Below are 19,666 nucleotides of genomic sequence, written 5' to 3' on the forward strand. Positions count from 1 at the left end.
TCACTCTTTGCAGATGCATAAAAATACGTTCGAACAATATCCAAAAGTTCTCTTGGTAGCTTCGTCGCTGCTTGAGCAGGCCATGTCTCGTCCGGAAGTAGGCCCATTTTTGTAGTAGTTGTGCCAATTCCGGCGACAGCTTGGAAATCTTCCTCTCCCTTGACGACCTAAACATGTGTTCCACCCACCAACTGTGCTGATTTGGAGGAACACTGGCCGTGGAGATAATTCACGTATATGGATCGGCAAGCCGCATGGTAATGAAGCTAGCTGGAAGCCACTGATACGTTTCTGACCAGGACGGAGGGGCAGCGCGGCACTCGACGTCAAGATCCCATGCACCAACTCCAGGGCCACCACAGTACTCAGAGTCAAACTCGTCTGCTGATGGGAGCTGAATTATCTGCCCGTTGCCTGCCCATTTTTCGATGGCGTCCTCGAGACCGACCACCTCATCACGCAATACTTTGCTTTCATTATAGACGAGGGCAAACAAAGAGGGATGGACAAGTGCCTAGATTCATCACGAAGTTCTTTTACAGGCTGACAAATTCAGCACCGCTTACATAGGGATCTGGCTGAAGAAGTAATCCACGTAGTCAAAAACCTCTGATGTCATAATATCGATTAGCGACGTTGGAATGCAGCCGATGCCTTTCGAGAGTTCTCTTGCCAAAAAGCTTCATCGCCGATTGAAGGAGCAATTTAACGCCGCGTCTCAACGTTTTCATTGCCAAAACTTTCCAATGCCAATTTTCTATATCTGTGAGTTCATCCATGCCAATCATGGCGACTTCGCGAACGGGCAGCACTGCGGACTCGGCGCCGCTACCAAAGCCTGAGCTCCCACCGGATATGAATCTCCTATTCCTTGAGGGAATCCCTCAACAGTAAATCAAACCTTGAGTAATTTATCGCATCAAGCGACGAGGTTGATGCGCTATATGCTTACTATTATCTTGTATTAGTATGCGTCTCTGCTATATTAAATACACTACTACGTACCACGGTGCGAAGAGCGTTGGCAACTATTTTACACCCTGACGCCGGGGGAGCCTCCTTGAAGTTGGGGCAGCAACAGCTTCAAAATTGATGCGCGAATAATTGTAATTATACATAGGGGTCCTTGTTTCTTTGGCCTGTCTCCGCCTGATCGTTCGCACTACTGTAGATTCCAGCGGATTGGCGAGAAATTTTAGTGGAGCGGATCGCTATCAACGCGTAGGCAGGAGTGTGGGAGGTCGTCGAGCGCATTGATGTTTACAGAGGTATCCCCGCATGCGACAGGACATCTTGAACTTGGAAGTGTCTTGTCCTTTAGCAATTGAACCGATCATGTCGAAGCTATCGGATCAGGTCGTGCTCGTGACTGGCTCAAGCCGAGGTCTTGGTCTGGCTACAGCCCGTGCTTTCCAGGCAGAAGGCGCTCGAGTTGTGCTCAATTGTCGCGGGAAGGACTCGCTCCCGAAAACGGAGGCAATCGCAAAAGAGCTTGGCGGCATCGCGATTGCAGCCGACGTCACGGACAAAGAGCAAGTGGCTGCACTGTTTGACCAGGCCGCATCACATTTCGGGCAGCCCATAAGCGTCGTGGTCAACAACGCCCTGGCAGACTACCAGTTCAATGGCGATGGCAGGAAAAAGTTGGACTCAATTGAGTGGGAAGATTTCGACAAGCAGATTCGAGTCGCCGTGCAAGGGGCCCTGAACACTACGAAGGCCGCTATATCTGGTTTCGAGAAGCTCGGCCGCGGTCGCATCATCAACATCGGCAGTAATCTGGTGCAGAACCCAGTGGTGCCATACCAGGATTACTGCGCAGCCAAGGGTGCGCTCCTGGCTTTCACTCGTTCGATGGCAGCGGAGCTCGGCCCCAAGAATATCACAGTCAATTTAGTGGCTGGAGGTTTACTAAAGGGAACTGATGCTAGCAGCGCCACGCCAAAAGCAGTGTTCGACCAGATCGCCGCCGTAACACCTCTACGAAAGGTTACAAGTACGCATGATCTGGCTGGCGCGGTCTTATTCTTCGCAAGTCCTTGGGCGAGTGCAATCACTGGCCAGCAAGTCATTGTGGACGGCGGTCTTGTCATGTCCTAGAACCGGAATGCCGCAGGTTTCAGGTGAAGAGTTGTGAATTTCTACCTCGAAGATGTTTCATGGAGTACTGAGGGCGTAAAGTGCCATCATGCACTACTTAATCGCACAAGGGAGCGAGGAAATGTGCACTGGTAGTGGCTCTTAAAATGACGAAAAGAATTCCATTGGGTATTCCAAAACTAATCAATATACCGAAGGATATGTTGATTGCAAACCCTCTACTTCGTACCATATAAGGCCTCAAGCGTTCGAGGTGGCTAGCTTAAGCCTCAAGCGCAAGGACATACCACGCCGAAAATTGGTTGGTATTTTGCGCATGAGGCGGTACTGCCAACCTGTTTGGAACGGTGGTCCAAGCTCTTAGAACTCTGAAGACGTAGGATCGATCATGCGGATGCTGCAAGATTCCGAAGTAGTGTTGTACCTATGCCGGGCTCAGCAGGCCAAAACCACCCCCGAAAGAATTCTCTGCGCCGTTTCTGACAATAGCACCATTGAATCCGCCGTCATGTTGGACCCTCAAGAAGTGCAAACCATGCAGAACAGTTCTGGTATGGGCCTCACCTGAAATCCTGTTACGTGCTCAAAGTCATTCGGAAGTACAGGTGAGGGTGTAGGAGCTCCAATAGGCAACCCTGGAAGAATGTAAATGTTGTGGCTAATCCAGACTACAACTGCCATATCGCAGTAGATCGTGAATGGCTTCAGGATACCAGCGCAGGCGACTAGGTTAGTTCTATGCTAGCCCAGGTGAGATTCGAAGTCCCTCGAAGCACCTAACTATGGCCTACAATGCTGTTATACCCATTGCAGGCCAACCCACCACACCTTGTTGCCCCCTTTGACAGAACAGTGGCATGTGACCGAAACCTCTGAACGTCCAGGAAATGGGACACTGTATCCGCCCAAGAATTATCTGCGAAATCTAACCATGTCATTTGATGATCGTGCTCTCGATCCCATTAAGACATGATGTAAATAACATAGGGGTCAGCACGATTCGCTGCAAGGCCAGGGTCATGATGCATATCGGGCCGGTGTCGGTATATGAAGAATACGAAGTGGTATTTTGGCTCGCCGCCGCTGTTTGGGTGCGATGGGCTGACTGAAAGTGGAACGTAGGGTAAAGAAATGTCCATTGCGTCGGGTACGGGAATATATATATACATTGATTTTGGTAAAGGCTTGTTCAACTTTGGGATATCCAGGACCTTGAAATGTATATAAGCGTGCATACCAGCATTTAAATGCTGCGGCCCTCGAGCCTGGTAGAAGTTGAGGGCTTCTGTCAAGTCCGTGTAGTTGGGCACATCCAGGTTCCGCAGGTCTTGTAGAAACCGCAGTAGTCGAGATCTCCGTTGCGGGTTAGCCTGCGGCATTAGATTGCCAACGCTTATGAGGGATACTGGCCATGACAGAGCTATCGATGTTGCCATGGCTGCCATGTTTGCTGAATTTCGTCAAGACAGTCAAAGCCGTACGGCGATAGAGCATGATAGTATCCATGCTATAACATGCGCATTAGTCACGATAAAGAGGGACCCGGAAGCGCATTTTGGAGTAATCGGCATAGCTTCCGATCGTGAGTATGCATAGATGGCTTGAAATCTGGAAAGTCATTATTGAAATTTTGTGTCTATCAAATCGGGCTTATTGTACGAGTGCCTTGCCGCCCTAATCACGCCGCATGCAGCGCATTGTGCGCAATTAGAACAAAGAAATCGGTAGTAATCACTGTGCACGACTCAGCCATAACCGATTTTCTGCAAGGATTCGTAGAAAGATCCCATAGCCATAATCGCTTCCATGTGCGTCTCTTTCACAGCTGATAGCATGACATGTTTGTATTCTAGCTACATAAAGTGGAAATCTTTGTGCTTGCCCATCACCCAACCTCACCATCTAGAGTAACCACCCTGTCTTTTTCGAATAATGATCTACTCAAGTACTCCTCAATCAGTCTGGTCATATTATTGAAGAACTGCAAGACAGTAACATGTTGTGATATTTCAGCTATAAGTGAAGATGCTTTTGTCGAAGAGCTCTGGTAAATTTCGCTTTTCATGCGTCAGGGTACTGGTCTACTAGCGGCTCACCCGCCATGATAGCCTCAGCATTCAGTCTCACGCTCCATCTGACCACATCTGTATAAGCCTTGTCCTGAAATCCATCTCCGTGATCCGAGATGTCACTGTTTCCACTCTTCGGCCCTTTCGGCCTGTGATGCTGAAATAGTCCGGGCGATGAAGTCAGACAGGTATGTGGTCTTCTTCCCCCGGTGCCCTCACAGAACCACCTCAAGATGATGTCGAATGCTGCATCGAAGTTCTTAAGTCCGGCTTCATAGAGCATCTGGCGAGCACCTTTCTGTGACACTGCATAGACCAATGAGCATACGCCGTCCTCGACATGATGAACCACACGAGTATGCTCTGGATACAACTCCTTTACATCGTTGGGGTTAGAGAGGGTCCAAAGATGCTGTTTCTGCGGTACGGTCTCATCGTTCTCATGCACAACAAGACCACTCGGGGTGTCAAGTTTATCGCTTGCGAAGTGCATACCGCAATGGCCTAGCCACAACACATCCCACTCATCGCCATAAGGCGATATGCTTGGATTTATCGTATGTGGCAGGTTGTCGAGATGAAGCTCTGTCGCTACTGCCTGCTTGTTTTGCGACCGGGGATACGATGTATCCATATAGACGCTCTTGGTACCCTGCAAGGGTTGCGTTAAGGCTTGAGACGACAGTGCAAATGCTCGGAGCTGCTTTCGCAGCCGAACATCCCAGTCCGCATCATCTTCCATGATCAAGGCAGACGAGAGATTCCGCCGTACAACCTCCTGGATCGCGTTCATGTGTCCCCGCCAAGATCCAATGACGGGGTTGGCCGGCCGCTCCTGGCCAACTTTCCCGATTGGCAGAGCCTTATCTGGAACAGTCTCTCCCAAAACGCCATCGGCGAACTCGAGTTTTATGTTGCTCAGCGCAGATGCAAGCACCAAACTGTCGCGCCGGTCGGTTCTGGACGGTAAGCCGATCACGAAGATATTCTCGAACTACGAAAAAGGTCAGCCGATGATCAAGGCGCTTGCGTGTACAACTCACCCCTAGAGTGCTATTGTACACATCGTCGATGCACCCGCCTGCGGGTGAGGATTTTTTACTGTCCTTGCCAAATGAAAATGGCTGAGTATTCGTATCATTTTTAACACCGAAACCAACGAATGCAGAAATCAAAACAATTCCAACGACGATGAGAATAGTATTAGAAGGTCGCCTTGAAGACATGATGAACCATGACAAGCTCAGGGGCACAGTGACCTAAACAATAAAGAAAAATAAAATGTATGCAAAAGTCCCGGAACTTCTATGTTTGACAATATTGGAAGAAGGCGGCCTCGTGTGCCCCAATAATATCTCGGATGGCCCCCAATTCGCCATGCGCCTGGCGAGGTTGCATCGGAGAACCAACAAATGATGAGCGGCACAGCTCGAAGATCCCTGCTCAAAGAAATGTCAGGAAGCGCTATCACAGGTCAATTTTATTTCAGCCAATAATCGGCACTGCCGAAAGCCATTCATTGCCGAATCATGATATCTTACCACGCCAACCGTTAAACTGGGCCAGGTACAACCAAGACACCCCCTGATCCAAACTGTCGGACTGTCATAAACTGCTCGCAATATGAGCTCGTCGGTCACAAAGGAGACGTCACCAAGGATAACTGAAAAGCCTTCCACACTAGGCATTTTCTAGTCTTTCATGATTCGCTGTCTTAACGATATTTCATTCGAGATGGTCTAAAATTTCTATACTCGAAATGAGAATGAAAGGCCATGAAACGACTAAATTTCGTTGACGTCTCGGGAGTGTCCCCTGAAAGGGCTATGCAGGAGGTTGACTAGGATTTGCAACATGTCGACTAGCCTTAACTCTTTTGAAAACTAAGCCCTGCTTACGGACTGAGGCCGAACTCGCGGTACTTCCGGACGCAAGGCGTTACATTCAAGAGAATATACCTCATTTCTGAGAAGCCGATCGAAGACCTTGTCGCCACCGCCGACGAAGATAGAGGTTCACTAACTACTACGAGACGTTCAAGATAGGGGGTTTCATGGTTCTGAGCCTAATAAGCGTTTCTCGTTATTAATAAAAGGGAAATATCTTATAAAACTATAGTAACGACGGTGCTTAAGTATTGCAAAACGACATGAAGAACGCCACCAAAAAGAAAAAAAAAGCAGGGAAGCCACGGGTGACCTTTCCAACGAGAACGAAGTACCGTGTTTTTAAAGGAAGTGCCTTTAAAATACGAGCAGGCCAATATCCGCTTTGGGTTAGTCGACCTCCTGCAAATCCTAGTTGACTTGCTTCATAGCCTCTCCCGCATCCCTAACACAGGTAGCCTGATATGAGTCTTATAGCAACTCAGCCAGATTACCATGTCACGATCCCTGTGCTGGCTCCCATGGTAGCCCAGGAAAGAGACACCCAGGTCTCAGCTTTAACCCACACCCCATGATAGCGAAATTCTCGCTGCTAGTGTTGCAGTGCTTGGGTTGTTCAGTAGCTTTGCTTCTTCCGCCTCGTGTACCATATCATGAAGTCCTCCAGTCCATAACAGTGTCCAGGAACTAATTCGGTAGAAAAGCTCCCGCGTCGACGCCATACTAATACCGTTTGAAGTTGTGCATCAATGATCAGGCCTAAAGCCCTGTTTCTATTCTTTGCGACTCTTGTCTCCTGTGACCAGGAGTCGCTTGCGGTCGGAAAGTTCTTCAATCCACCAAATGCGCCCGAATCTCCGAGTCCCTTCTCGGACAACGCAGTTTGGGCCGTCGGCGACGTGCAGACGATCAAGTTTACGACAACCTATTCCAACTACACCGTAGCCCTCTGGCAGCAGAACCTGGAAGGAGGTTTCGCCCTGCTCGGTCCGGTCATTTTCCGTACGTAGAGTGCCCGGTCCCCCAGAACCCCCCTTGCTGAAGTGTTGCTGATGTTCCTCCTCAAGAGACCGAGACGAACGCGTTTCCGCAGTTCGACTGGGCGATCCAGGTGTTCGACCTGGATCTCTCGTTCTCGAGCGTGTTCTTTCTCTGGCTCCACGCAGGTGTGTCGGCCGATCAGGGCAAGCCGCAGCCGCTCTCGGTCACATCGGCTTTCTTCAACATCACTCGCGCAGCGGCAGCAGGGTCAGCTTCCAATGCGACGGCCACTTCCAGCGCCGTTGCCTCGACTTCCACGCCGGCCGTCATGGTAACCGCCACATCAGGCCCTGCCATCGGCGAGGATGGCTCGGGTCAGGTCGATGGTCTGTCGACGGGGGCGAAGGCGGGAATAGGGATAGGAGCCTCACTTGCCGTCTGCGGAGCAGTTACCGCGGTCTATTTCTGCCTTCGGAAGAAGATAAGGGCCAGCGCCGATCGGGCGAATCGAACAAAAGATGAAGTTGAAGGAACGAGGCCAATCGACGGCGCCGTACACGAGAAGCCGGTAGACACAGGTCTGACGGAATTGGATGGCCAGCAGGAGTACCAACACCATATCTCTCCTATTAAAAGAACCCCTGTAGAGCTTAGTCAAGACTAAGAGTCACACCAAATGAGAACTCATTTATCCCTCCGTCCGAGATGATGAAGCCTCGGTACTGACGGAGGGTGGCGTGTCCATTTAACTTTCGTGATTCCAATCGATCCGCGGCCTCGATCCATGGCTATATATATATTTGTGTTTTCACGTAGCGTTCTTCGGCAGACCATCACGTTTATGATCGCGTTGACAATCGTCATAATCATACGTATTCGATTCGTATACACACGTTTTCGTGATCACCAGTCTATGATCGAATGCTTACCTGTAGCTCCGAGACACCGTGTTCAGGCCGACCTTAGATGCCCAGTTTAATATAATCCAACTCTCTATTATATCTGAGAAGGTTTGGGGGTTTCTTAAAATACAATTTAGAATGTCAATCACCCGCCACCAGTTTTGCGCTGAGCAGATAGACTCGTGTAACATACCGCTAATACGTAATAACGTAGATCCAATTCGGTAGCGAATTAAAATATGTTCGCCTATATGCCCTCAACTCTTTATCGCTGGAACACAAACTTATAACAAAAATTTCTCTGAATATAGTGCGTTATTTGAAGTCGTTGATTAGGAATCCGATTGTATCATAATGGAAGAACATGTCTCTTATTGCCGCATCGTGCTAACCATCTTACCGTTTAGTTAGAGACAAAGTCGAAAGGTTCTGGCGCAGGTTTTACGTCCATTATGATCTTGGTAAACGCGCACGAAAATTATTATTCCTATGATTACCGTCATGACCAGCGCGGCCATATTAGGTGTAAACCCCTATTCCTTCAATCATTTAGTCTTACACACCCGTGGTATCCTCCCCCAAACACCCCACGCTTTGACCCGTTTGAATTCCGAACTATGGCATGATTAAAGCCATATTGAGATTTAGAGCAAACACATGCGTCAGTGCCAACCAAATCAGCAATGGTAATTAATGGTGCAAGGGGTGCCAATTAGTGGGTTTTGTCGGGTTGATACCATGCGTGACAGCGAATCCCTTCCCGTTAAACCATTATTTCACGCAGTTCAGTGCGTGTTACGCGTGCATTGCATCAAGATAACTTCAGGATCTTGTCACGGGTAAAACGCAAGACAGAGTCCAGCTCGAAAGCCACCTCGGCAATGGCTCCCTTTTTATCCTCGTCAGCTTCTTCCACATTATCCAACTCCAGTAGCTTGTTCCTCATGAGACCCTTCAGCCCCTTAATTTGTGTCATAACGTTGGCCATGAAGTCCTTCACCTCTGCGGGCTGGCCCGGCTGGCCTGCCAATGACTCCAGGTCCGAAATGGACGGGCTCAGCAGTCGCACGGGAATCTGTAGCCCATTTACAAGCCGCAGCTGCTCTCGAACTTCGTTAAACTGCCGCTGAAGATCTGCGAACCGGTCGTCATTGCGCAGATTGAGAGCTGTGTCAATTGACGTGACAGGATTGAGGGGTTGCTCAACTAGTTGCGTGTGACGGAGTCCCTTTTGAATTTCTTCGACCTGCTCCTTCAGTCTCTGCACATTCTTCTGAGTGATGAATTTGGTCATTTCCAAACTGTGATCCATATACTCCCTGACGTCGCATAGGTCTGTGGCAACTTTATCAAGCACAGCATTTGAACCTTGGAGCATTTGCGCTTTGACGTCTTGGACAACCGTTGCAAGCTCTGTGACACGTTCCTCGGAGGCACGTCCAAGCAGGCGGGTCTCTAAAGCCCCGATGGCTGTTGCCAGGCTTTTGACCTCTATTGTCAAGGAGTTTTGGTGCAGGAGATCCCACAGTTTTGTGGTCGTTTGCTCAAGAGACTCGATCCGCTTACCCGGAGTTTTTAGGTTGCGTTGTTTCTTGAAGGTCTTCACGTCCTCCTCAAGTTGAGGTATGCGCTCGACCTGTTTTTTTATGCTATCATTGCTGGACGTAAGCTCTTTCAAGGACTGTGAGTGCTGTGCGTGTTGTGCTCTCAAGTCTTCTAATTCTTCGTGGAACTTTCGGAGAAGCCCCTTTCTTGGTGCGAGCGAGGCAACGTGAGTCTGTAGCTCATTCACAGCTGTTTCAAACTCGGATGTCCTTTGAGCAACATCGTCCTTGAGATCACTGTGACGCTTCTTCAAGTCTTCAATTAGATCATGTGACCCAGAGGTCCACTGAGTCATTTCGTCCCCAAGCACATGTTGGTGCTTGTCGGAGTCCTTGGCATGACCACTGGATCCAGATATTCGCTGAGCAACTTTGTCTCTGAGTTCTGTGTGGCGCTTTTCCAATTCATGGGCGAGGTTATTGAAGACGCTTTGCTGCCCATCGACCTGATTTACCCGGCTCTCGATACGCTTGAGTTGTCCTTCCAGCCCAAACGTTTGTTGTGTGACTTCTTCCCTGAGTTCAGTAAGGTGCTTTTCAAAGTCCCCGACAAGATCATTTGTGGAGCTTTGCTGTTGGTCTCCCCGGCGGTCTAGCTCCTTCAGCCGACTTTCAACGCCCTTCACGCAAGCAGCCAGCTTCGTAAGGTGTTTCTTTTCGGGCCGAGCGTCAATTAGATTTGTTAGATTTAGAATCTCAGCCGTCATGTCTGTCATTTGGTCTTGTCCAGATACCTGTGACTTTTTGAGTTCCTCAAAACGAGTCTCCAATGCGTGTACTCGAGCGACTGTCGCCTGAGTTTGGGTTCCTTGAGTGGTCTGGGTTGAACTTTCGAGCCTCTCAATTCTCTCTTTGTACAGCCCTCTGTCTTCTTGCAACTCAACTACCAAGGCTCTTAGCGCTTCTATTTTAACGTCCTGTGAGGTTTGATCCTTTGGTTGTCCGACAGTTTTTATGGTGTTCTCCAGCTTATCCACTCTTTGTCTGTTGATGGACCTCTGTTTCTGTTCATTCTCCAAGGTCTTTCCCAACAACTCCATACTAGATACCCTTTTTTGCTCAGATTGGTTGAGCTGAGCACTAAGATGTTGCACCTGCGCCTCGAGTTTCTCGATTCGCTCTTGTGATTGCATAGAAGGTTGTTTGGCAAACTGTTCCTGCCAGACACGCATTGATGCTTCCATATCTTCTAGCCTTTTTTGTCGTAATTCCAGGCTCATCAAGAGTTCGTGTACCGCATCTGAAGGCTCTGGTTCCGGACCTGGCACCTTCATAGGTAAGGGCATGGCGTCTTGAGTTGGATTGGGGCTTCTGGACTCGATATTCACGAGTTCTACGATATTATGAGACTGGTTGGACATTTTATCCGTGTCTCGTGGGAAATCAAGCCCTACCCTCATACCGGGTTCTGTGCCGGACGTAAGCGACGGGCTTTTTCGGGGACCAGAAACTGATGCTGTCGGCTGCACCGGTGATCTTGGTGGAAGACTACAGTCTGGCTGTGTTGGCACTTCCGGCGAGTCAAGTTCCATAGCCACTTCTTCTTTCTCTTTTGCATGTTCGGCGGTCGTCGAGAGTAAAGATGGTTGGTCGTCAGCATTTGCGGCCAAGTCTGTGCTTTGGTCTTGCTGGGGTTTCGTTTTATTTATGGCAGATAATGCGGCTACTATGTTATCGTCAGACACTTGTGGCTCTACTATGAGTGACCCAATAGCGGTTCTTTTCGGTTCCGGACTAGTTTGCTGGCTGCACTCGCTGTGTCGCCGCTTCCGAGGCCGCTGTTCCACACAAGCATCCCTCACTTCACTCGAATTTGTGGCCACATGACTCTGGAAGACCTGTCGAGGTGACCGGACCTGGTTCGACATCTTACGTCTTTCGTCATTCGAAGTCTCACGCTTTGGCTGCAGATCCAGGCGGGTGCTGTGCTCGTCATGTTTGCTGGAATATCCTGCTGTTTGCTTTGCTAGAGCCTCGTCTTGTTTCCTCATTCTGGGACTCATTGGTGTGGTGCGAGCAGCCAACGAGCAGTACATACGCAACTGTGGATCGCAAGTTCCATTTTCCATTTGTTCATCAGTAACCCCTAGATCTCTCTTGACCTGATATAGCTTGTCCAACCAAGCTGGGTAAAATTTCTGCCAGTCTAGATGAGACACAGAATATCCGGCCCATGGCGAATCACGTGCTTCTCGTCGGACCTCATTGATTTCATCGGCCAGCGCTTCCATGCGAGTAACAGACCCTGGCGGGTCTTCTTGAAAGACGTAATCGATTCGGCCTGCACAATAGGCATTAACAATGTCTTCCAGGTGGTAATCCTTCGTTTTCACGTCGAAACCCAACACATCTCGAATTCGTGCCCAAAAGTTCACCGCTCCCAGGAATCTGGAGAAGTGGTAGACAGCCTCGAAAATAACCCGTAAGTTCGTCTCGATCCGAAGTTGACGGACTGTGCCACGAGGCAGACGTGACGGCATGAAGGAAGTTTGTGTCAATATGGCCAAGAATACTGCGGGCTTCGAGAACGGTGGTTTATTGAAGGAAAATCCCCGGATAGACCACGGACGATATTGATTGGGCGCCATGGTGTCAAGTGGTGAACCCCCGAAGATGCGGCCACACAACCGACAGAAGTACAGCGGCTAGGGCCGCTCAATGAAGACCACACGAAACTTGTGGCTAGCCAAAGAATTAAAATGGCAGCTTGGGTTCCAGCATGAAATTTATGTTTTTCAAAGGACATGCAAGGGCAATTGCCACAAGGGGCGAGATGTGGTCGCAAAGTGTCGAGTGCTCTGCTGGGGTTGTTGGTCAGCGCCTGTAACCAAACGCATGCCCCAACCACAACACGTCTCGTTTGGGTCTCGCCTATGCCTCCACTACAATGCACGGCAGCATCTGGTTCTCCTTAATGTACGTGGTGGCGCGTGGTGGCGCGTGGTGGACGTGGCACGCACGTGCAACCAAGTCATGTACCTGTTCTGCCTGTGCCGACCGATTTCGATTCAATCTGTACAACGGAAGGCTTTCGATGTCTTTCTCGAACCCTCGAGCAGACAAACATATAGGGGGTGAAGCTTCGATTGGAGAAAGAAATTCTTGGTGCTACAAACTAGTCCCAATTACAAGACGACTCACACCAACGTTGTCACATCATGGCAAGGGTTACAGTGGGGTAAAAATATTGATTTATGGAGTAAAAACAACAACCAAGCAAGTTGCATTGACCCGGTATGGTGTTTGCTTTTCTTAGTCCATGCCCTTGACGCACTCACGAAATGAGGGGAAATGACATTGGGCGTTTGACAAGGTAGAGCGTGAAAAGTATGACGGGGCTATCATGAAAGTTGCAGTTGCTCCCCTTGACGGTTGAAACCTAGTTCTCCTAAATATGTCGAGTGTTTGGACTCAGCACTCCAACGCCTAGGTTAGTAGTGGTTGAGATCACTTTTGGCCTGGTACCTGGAAACACACTTCCCCCTGGTCAATGGGCCGTTCGTCTCACGCAAGGGGTGCATATTCTAATAGTAAACCGTTACGCGCTAGAACTAATCGAGCACAACAGAACCAACTCACTTGCGGCGAATGTGCACAGATGATTGGCGAGCATCTTCGCTTCTAACCATGATCTAATGCAGCAGTGTGGTTGGTAGGTAAGAATCAAGCTTCGGGCCAGGCCAACCGTGGTCAGCCTCGCGTGCACGTCATGGTAATAGGCATGAGGCAGTGTCGAATTTTGAAAGGAAATGCTGTGCAGTAGAGCTCTTGCAGAACAAGAACCATCACACCAGTGAAATAACATTTTAGCTCTCGAGGCCGTGGGATGAGACTGTGCATAATCTACCACGTGGAGGTTCCTACGTTCCCAACCTGAAAACCCGTGAGCGCGTGTGCCGGCCTTGAAATGGCTGCTGTCACAATTCAAATATCCTCAACGTCAGCTTAGGCAACATATAATGCTTCATCGGGTGGATTGTAGTTATAGTCTAACCCGATATCTAATTTCTAAACAAGCGAAGGCCAGCTTCCGCGGCATCGACATCATCGCCCATCTCCTCGTCAGTGGCCTCATCTTCGTTGAGTACCATCTTCTGGCCGAAGAGAGTGCCGAAGAACCGGTCAATAGCATGCTGCTCCCAGCCCCTTCGGTCTTCCGGTGCCATGAAACTTTGTAGTTTCTCGTGCACGTTGAACCGCATCTTCCTGCCTTTGCTCGCTTTCGTGTCTACGTGCTTCTTGTTCTTTGCCTCCTTGACGGCGGCATAACGGATTGTTGCTGCCTGCCCGGCGGCACCTGTGTCGGCAGTGCGCTGATCGACCAGCTCCTTCAGAAGCAGCTGGTAAAAGTCTGCATCGTCGTAGATGTCTGCGTCCTCGTTGACCTTCTGTGAGACTTGGACCGGGGCGCAAGATCGAGGGACTCGTGTCCGCTTGATGAGCCTTTCGGAATCTTGCAGTTGGTTCTCCAGAAGCATGGTGAGAGGCTCGTCAACCTTGACGAACTTGCTTCCTTTGCTGATGCCCGAGTTGTTCGCTTGCGTAGCCTTCACCTTCTTAGACCAGTTCTCTAGGACAGCCTTCCGGCGTGCCACTGCTGGACGCTCGAGCTCCTGGATGCTATCCCAAATGTCTCCACTAGATGCACCCACATCAAGGCCCCTTTTCCTCTTCTGGCCGGTCTTTCCTTGCATGGCGAAGCGATAGTCGCCAATGGTATTCAGCAGCTTGACTGCGGCAGCTTCGGCGGCTTCATAAGGCTCCGTCGTCGCCTCTGTTTCGTCCGAGGCGCTGAAGGAGTTGACTGCTACCAAAGCCTTCTGCAAGCGAATCCGGATGTTAAGTGCTGCATCGAATGCTTTTCTTTGTTGCCGTACGGCCTGACCTTTGGCGACGTCCTTCTGGATCGAGCTGGCAATGGCACCAGTGATATTTTGCGCTCCCGAGGCGAACGTGGAGGCCAGATCTCCGCGCTTGCCTTTGGCGGCTGGTGCCTCATCTTCGTCGTCATCGCTGCCACTGCTACCTCGCTCTTCATCTTCATCGTCCTCCTCTTCCGATTCGTCCTCGCCGTCATCGATGAATCCCTCGAGGTCAGAAGCGTCCTCATCCTCTTCGCTGTCATCCTCCTCGTCTTCATCGGCTTGTAGTGATCGACCCTCGTCGTCTTCCGACTCGTCGGCTTCCTCGTCCATGAAGTCAGACGCCGTTGGTCTCTTGACCTTCTTTCCTCTCACCGGCAGAGCCTGGGAGCTGCCCCTGAACGTGAAGTCCTTGAACCTCTCCTCGTCGCTCTCGCCAAGCGCGTCCTCGCTGTCGATCTCAGCGTCCTCGCCATCATGCTCCAGCTGGTCTCTCTCCAGATCTGCGTCATCGGGGTCATCGAACCCCTCCTGTGCGCTCTCGTAGTCTTCCGAATCAGACCCCAGCCCTTCTTGATCGTCCTCTTCCTCTTCGTCGTCGTCTTCGTCGTCATCAGAGGACTGGTCAAGCGCATCGCGGCTCACGCGCGCACCGCGATACTGCGGACCGAGGGAGACGGGGTCTTTGCGCTGGAGCTTCGACTTGCCGACGGAGACATAGTGCTCCGTGCCGGCATCCTCGTCAATATCATCGTCGTCACTCTCCTCATCTTCGATGCGTGGTTCGGTTTCAGGGTCGTAATCTATTGGTTGGGGGGGTTTCCCGCGGTCAGCGATGCTGCGAAATCAAGTCGCAATTGAAAGGAAGCTTGACGAACCTTGCACGGGCTTCTCTTCCCAATCAGCGAACTGCTTCGCTCTTCCCTTTGCTTTGGGCATCTTGTAATTGTGTGTATCGGCAAACGCAGATGCTCCAATCAAAATAAAACAATCGACTTCCGCTCCGTTATCCAAAGCATCTGGCAGCGAAGTAACCGATTGCCAAACGTTGCTCGGCCCCACTGCACAGTAGAAAGGACCCTCAAGAAAATTTTAGCGGTGTCGCATGGCAGAAACTGAGCTGGCGCACGCCCCGCCCCGCCCCCCATCGCATCTCCCAGTGAGCAAAAAGTGGGCGCCTGGCCCCCCCGCTGGGGAGGGTGTTCACATCGGCGCGACGCCTAAAAAACGTCGAATTAAGCTCAGCGCGGCCGATTTGATGGTGAAAATAAGCTCCGTCTGCTGCAGTGCAGCCTCTCTTGAACCCACCCACCAGTCCAGCCTCGCTTGCAGCCGCTGCATCCCCCATCCTTCAGAGGAGGAATCCGCGCTGCTGGGCACGTTGTTGGTAAATCTCTTATTTCAGCAAAGAAACCCTGCGATGCTCGGTCGAGCTTAATTCAACTCCAGAGAAAAAGGGGGGGATTGTTGAACACCCAAATTCATACATAGTGACAATACAGTGCTTCAAAGCACGTGCGGTCATGAAGGCCTCTGCGCCTCGTCTCTTCCATGCGCTCCGAGCTCTTCAACATGAAAATCCCCTGGTGAGTTTGCAACGCACCGAGTCAGAACGGATCATCGTCTTACGAAGAATAGGGGCTGCCCAGGACTGGCTCTATTCCGCGGTTCCAAAGAGGTCTGCCGGAGCGCCGTAAGATCAAAGATGTCGCAAAGGTCATCGCGGTATCATCGGCCAAGGGCGGAGTGGGCAAGAGCACAGTAGCCGGTACGTAGCATGGTATCTCAGTGATTTTTCATGAAAACCATGTCCAGCATCATCTTCCACCTTACTGTGCTTGGTCTAAGTTTGCACGGATCATGGGACTAATACGTCAAAAAATAGCCAACCTCTCCCTAGCTTTCGCTCGGCAGGGCCACCGAACTGGTATACTAGATACAGACATCTTCGGCCCGTCCATTCCAACATTATTTGATCTTTCTGGGGAGCCGCGGTTATCGTCAAGTAGATATCCCCCAAGATAGCCACTGTAGCTCTCGAGCTCCGCTTTACTGACTTTACACAGATAACCAGCTGGTACCCATGTCCAACTATGGCGTCAAGACCATGTCCATGGGCTACTTGGTCGGCGAGGATGCGCCCGTGGCGTGGCGTGGTCTGATGGTCATGAAAGCCTTGCAACAGCTTCTCCATGAAGTCGATTGGGGCGGTCTGGATGTGCTGGTGCTCGACTTACCACCGGGCACTGGCGACACGCAGCTGACCATTACGCAACAGATCGAATTGGACGGCTCAGTCATCGTGACTACACCACACACGTTGGCGGTCAAGGACGCGGTAAAAGGTATCAATATGTTCAAAAAGGTCAACGTGCCGTTGCTGGGGTTAGTGCAGAACATGAGCATATTTAACTGCCCATGTTGCAATCACGAGACGGCCGTTTTCGGCTCCAGTGAGAGGGTCAAGAAGGTCTGTCAGGAGCATGGCATAGACATGCTCGGTGATATCCCTCTGCATCCCAACATTGGCGACCATGGCGATCAGGGCAAGCCTACGGTGGTCGCGGAACCCGACAGCTCGAGAGCTCAGGCGTTCATGAAAATTGCGGAAGAAGTCGGCAGGAAAATCGGACTGTAAGATATCATTGTCAATTTAGCGATTGTAATATTCACAACAATCACAACAAACTGGGCGTAGAGACAGCGTCGACTTCCGGGGGGGGACACATGCTCCCATTCTTTGGCTTCACGACCATCAGGTGTAACTGAGGAGATAAAAGTAACCTTGTTGACTATTGAAAAGGCGCGCTCTGTTTCCTGTTGGTACCAAAGACTTAGCAATCGACTCCGGCTTGATCAAAGCAATGCAATGTAGAAACCTTGGCATTCTATGAAATTTCTATTCCATATACAACAATCCCGCAGCTGACCTGAATACAGCACTGGCAGGGGATGATGAGAGAGACATGTTGCTCGTAGACCAAGTTAGCATTCGCAACGGAAAAGAGGCAAAGAAGAAAGGGTCAAAGCCTGAACTCCCCTAATCCGAAATTCCCAACGCCGTCATACCCGTAGAACAATCAGGTTCGCCTTGTTGTCCAGCGTCAAGCGAGGCTACCTAGAGGCAGCATTAGTCTCAATCAAGTTCATCGTTCGTTTGATAGATATGGCGAGTTCTGGCGGTGTCCTTCCGCATGGCTTGTCCAGACCCTGTAAAGCCCACTGTTTGACAGAGTTAGCTATGGTCACAAACTTAGGAATAGGAGATAGGGGGAGAGGATGGTCTGACCTCTGCCAGTGACACCTTCGGGTGTCCGGAACATGCTGTCTTTCTTGGGTTTTCCTGCCTTTGCAAACTTGGACTTTGAGTTGAACTCTTGCCACTTGTTCTTCCCAGCGACGAGCTCCTTGGTCGATCTGATCTTCTTGGCCTTGGGCTTCTCATCGAGATCGGGTTTTTGTGCTGCCTCCTTGTTCTTGGCGACCAGTTCGGGGTCGATACTGGCAGCCGAAGAGATGACGCCAGGAGCTGGGGCGGCGGGGGCGACTGTGGGTGGCGGCGGAGGCTGTGAAAGCGAGGGGGCTGGGACTGGCGTGCTGCTGCCGGTAGGTGTTCCGTCGGCTTTCCTCTTCTGAGCGACTGGGCGGATGTCCTTTGCTCTGAGCTGCTCTGTATTGTCGTAACTCTTGAACTTGACAATGTAGATGGGCGCCGCTGACGAACCCGTGATTGACATGATCCTGGCGGGATAGAAACCTTTGTCGCCCGAAACCCACTTGGCCACGACATTGTCGTTGACATTGTAGTTGACCGGGCCGGTTTCTTCCTTCTCTTCGGGAAGTGCTGCCTTCTTGAACGCAGGGTGGTTTTCACGGGACCATTTCGGAGCCTCGGCAGGCGGCGACGGAGCTTTAAGCTTGGGTGGTGCTTTCGCAGGCTTCAGTTCAGCAAGGGTCTCGTTCAGCAGGGCGAGCGCATCGTCTAACTCTGATTTTAAAGCTAAGAGCTCTGCATTATTGGGGTCATCTCGGAGGCCAGCGTCGACTACCTCGAGCTGCGCAAGTGGTTAGCTAGGGGGGTAAAGCACGGTGAAGGCTGGGTGGTCGAGGTGACGGCTTACCTGCTCGCGATATTGCTGGATATCTTCCTGGATGGCTGCGACGTCGGCCATAGTGATCGAGCGTAGTATAATAAAGTAAGAAATGCGAAATCGAAGGTGCGCGACGAGAATTTGGATGTCCGGCTTTCTCGTAGACTACGTGCAGGTAAAGAGAATGTGACGTTGGCTGTTAAAACGATGCACATTGAAAGTGTCTGGCTGCAAGTGGTCTAACGTCAACTTGCCTGCCCTTCCTTATTACTGATCTTGGTGGCGTCCAACTGCAAGGTGTGCACGGTCCAAACCCCACAGCCGCTGTAACTTGCCGTGAGACAGTATGTATGTGGGAAGGGGGGGGGGGAGGTTCCCATTCCAGTGCCAATTCATGAGAGGCTTCTGACGTTCCTATCTTTGACCGCATCTCATCTCTTGCTGCGCCGACACAACCTAACGTCTGACGCAGCGGCTTTTACCAGGCGGTATATCACATTTCGGCACTGTCAAGTGAGAAAAAAGGAACCCCCAATGATATGGTGGCGTCCGTACAGCCTGATCACTATGTTGGCTTTCAGACATGCATATTCGGTGCATATGTGGAAAGGCCCATGCTCCAGTTTGGCGTACATGAGCGAAAGTATGTAGGGTAGATTGCTATACAGCTATCGGTGGCCACTCTGTATCATATCTCTTATTGGACTCAATTTCACTCAAAGTGTCAATGTAATGAAGCCCCTACGCTTTTGGTCTTGTTTTCATTATCGAGCAATTCAGATTTCCATCAATATCACCTTTAATGATTCGCTCTGTCATTGGTTTGGCCCAATAATGTGCAGCCTCTTTTAGGTTGGAGAATAAGAAGTACCTGGAAAACCCCACCTCTGTATCAGTCTCCATCTTGTCAACCGCCTATAACATTCGCCATGTCCACGTTCGCCGCTACAGATCTACACCTTGAAAGTGGTCATTCTCATGACCGCACGCCGCTCCCAGAGGAACCGTCTAGCTTCAGCGCGCTAAACAAAACCTTTTACTTCATACTACCAGTATCAGAAGATCACCTTCATCCATTCGGTAAGGCAGCACCCATAAAAGCCATGCATAGCTTTCGGCACGCGAAAAATAATAAATATCAAAGCGGGTTGTAGTCGTCATATTCCCTTTG

At 50.5% G+C, this 19,666-nt stretch overlaps 9 protein-coding genes across 9 annotated transcripts; 3 read left to right on the top strand and 6 right to left on the bottom strand.

The window, feature by feature from the left end:
- Nucleotides 1-1,197: 1,197 nt before the first annotated feature.
- On the top strand, nt 1,198-2,582 carry BKA67DRAFT_577338 (3-ketoacyl-reductase). The gene has a single exon (XM_046103627.1). The coding sequence runs from the start codon at nt 1,279-1,281 to the stop codon at nt 2,098-2,100; it is 822 nt and encodes a 273-aa protein (XP_045953910.1). The 5' UTR covers nt 1,198-1,278; the 3' UTR covers nt 2,101-2,582.
- Nucleotides 2,583-3,062: 480 nt separating this feature from the next.
- Nucleotides 3,063-3,545, bottom strand: BKA67DRAFT_662196 (uncharacterized protein; the record flags this gene model as incomplete). The annotated part of the gene is made up of 1 exon (XM_046107951.1): nt 3,063-3,545. The coding sequence occupies one exon, from the start codon at nt 3,543-3,545 to the stop codon at nt 3,063-3,065; it is 483 nt and encodes a 160-aa protein (XP_045953911.1).
- A 340-nt stretch (nt 3,546-3,885) lies between these two features.
- BKA67DRAFT_577341 (uncharacterized protein) lies at nt 3,886-5,504 on the bottom strand. Its single transcript, XM_046103628.1, has 2 exons — nt 5,213-5,504; nt 3,886-5,163 (listed from the first exon to the last, which is right to left on the bottom strand). The coding sequence occupies exons 1-2, from the start codon at nt 5,393-5,395 to the stop codon at nt 4,162-4,164; spliced, it is 1,185 nt and encodes a 394-aa protein (XP_045953912.1). The 5' UTR covers nt 5,396-5,504; the 3' UTR covers nt 3,886-4,161.
- An 812-nt stretch (nt 5,505-6,316) lies between these two features.
- Nucleotides 6,317-7,779, top strand: BKA67DRAFT_385963 (uncharacterized protein). The gene is made up of 2 exons (XM_046096583.1): nt 6,317-7,057; nt 7,123-7,779. The coding sequence occupies exons 1-2, from the start codon at nt 6,805-6,807 to the stop codon at nt 7,698-7,700; spliced, it is 831 nt and encodes a 276-aa protein (XP_045953913.1). The 5' UTR covers nt 6,317-6,804; the 3' UTR covers nt 7,701-7,779.
- A 689-nt stretch (nt 7,780-8,468) lies between these two features.
- BKA67DRAFT_577345 (uncharacterized protein) lies at nt 8,469-12,299 on the bottom strand. Its single transcript, XM_046103629.1, has one exon. The coding sequence runs from the start codon at nt 12,128-12,130 to the stop codon at nt 8,750-8,752; it is 3,381 nt and encodes a 1,126-aa protein (XP_045953914.1). The 5' UTR covers nt 12,131-12,299; the 3' UTR covers nt 8,469-8,749.
- Nucleotides 12,300-12,983: 684 nt separating this feature from the next.
- On the bottom strand, nt 12,984-13,445 carry BKA67DRAFT_386011 (uncharacterized protein). The gene has a single exon (XM_046096584.1). It carries the CDS (start codon nt 13,345-13,347, stop codon nt 13,081-13,083), a length of 267 nt encoding a protein of 88 aa, XP_045953915.1. The 5' UTR covers nt 13,348-13,445; the 3' UTR covers nt 12,984-13,080.
- A 98-nt stretch (nt 13,446-13,543) lies between these two features.
- On the bottom strand, nt 13,544-15,343 carry BKA67DRAFT_524220 (apoptosis-antagonizing transcription factor; the record flags this gene model as incomplete). The annotated part of the gene is made up of 2 exons (XM_046098553.1): nt 13,544-15,207; nt 15,283-15,343. 2 exons carry the CDS (start codon nt 15,341-15,343, stop codon nt 13,544-13,546), a joined length of 1,725 nt encoding a protein of 574 aa, XP_045953916.1.
- Nucleotides 15,344-15,927: 584 nt separating this feature from the next.
- On the top strand, nt 15,928-17,042 carry BKA67DRAFT_524168 (nucleotide binding protein-like protein; the record flags this gene model as incomplete). Its single annotated transcript, XM_046098547.1, has 4 exons — nt 15,928-15,990; nt 16,043-16,172; nt 16,290-16,409; nt 16,471-17,042. The coding sequence occupies 4 exons, from the start codon at nt 15,928-15,930 to the stop codon at nt 17,040-17,042; spliced, it is 885 nt and encodes a 294-aa protein (XP_045953917.1).
- Nucleotides 17,043-17,540: 498 nt separating this feature from the next.
- On the bottom strand, nt 17,541-18,576 carry BKA67DRAFT_594495 (uncharacterized protein; the record flags this gene model as incomplete). Its single annotated transcript, XM_046105058.1, has 3 exons — nt 17,541-17,626; nt 17,694-18,459; nt 18,526-18,576. The coding sequence occupies 3 exons, from the start codon at nt 18,574-18,576 to the stop codon at nt 17,541-17,543; spliced, it is 903 nt and encodes a 300-aa protein (XP_045953918.1).
- Nucleotides 18,577-19,666: the final 1,090 nt, after the last annotated feature.

The sequence above is a fragment of the Truncatella angustata genome (genome assembly GCF_020726525.1).
Source record: "Truncatella angustata strain MPI-SDFR-AT-0073 chromosome Unknown BKA67scaffold_8, whole genome shotgun sequence".
Lineage (NCBI taxonomy): Eukaryota > Fungi > Ascomycota > Sordariomycetes > Amphisphaeriales > Sporocadaceae > Truncatella > Truncatella angustata.

Excerpts from the sequence above, each read along its gene's own strand:
- BKA67DRAFT_577341 (XM_046103628.1), bottom strand. The coding sequence starts at position 5,395 with ATGTCTTCAAGGCGACCTTCTAATACTATTCTCATCGTCGTTGGAATT. Across the intron at positions 5,164-5,212 it reads TGTACAATAGCACTCTAGGG|TTCGAGAATATCTTCGTGAT; the intron begins GTGAGTTGTACA and ends CCTTTTTCGTAG.
- BKA67DRAFT_386011 (XM_046096584.1), bottom strand. The coding sequence starts at position 13,347 with ATGTTATTTCACTGGTGTGATGGTTCTTGTTCTGCAAGAGCTCTACTG.
- BKA67DRAFT_577345 (XM_046103629.1), bottom strand. The coding sequence starts at position 12,130 with ATGGCGCCCAATCAATATCGTCCGTGGTCTATCCGGGGATTTTCCTTC.
- BKA67DRAFT_385963 (XM_046096583.1), top strand. The coding sequence starts at position 6,805 with ATGATCAGGCCTAAAGCCCTGTTTCTATTCTTTGCGACTCTTGTCTCC. Across the intron at positions 7,058-7,122 it reads GCTCGGTCCGGTCATTTTCC|AGACCGAGACGAACGCGTTT; the intron begins GTACGTAGAGTG and ends TTCCTCCTCAAG.
- BKA67DRAFT_577338 (XM_046103627.1), top strand. The coding sequence starts at position 1,279 with ATGCGACAGGACATCTTGAACTTGGAAGTGTCTTGTCCTTTAGCAATT.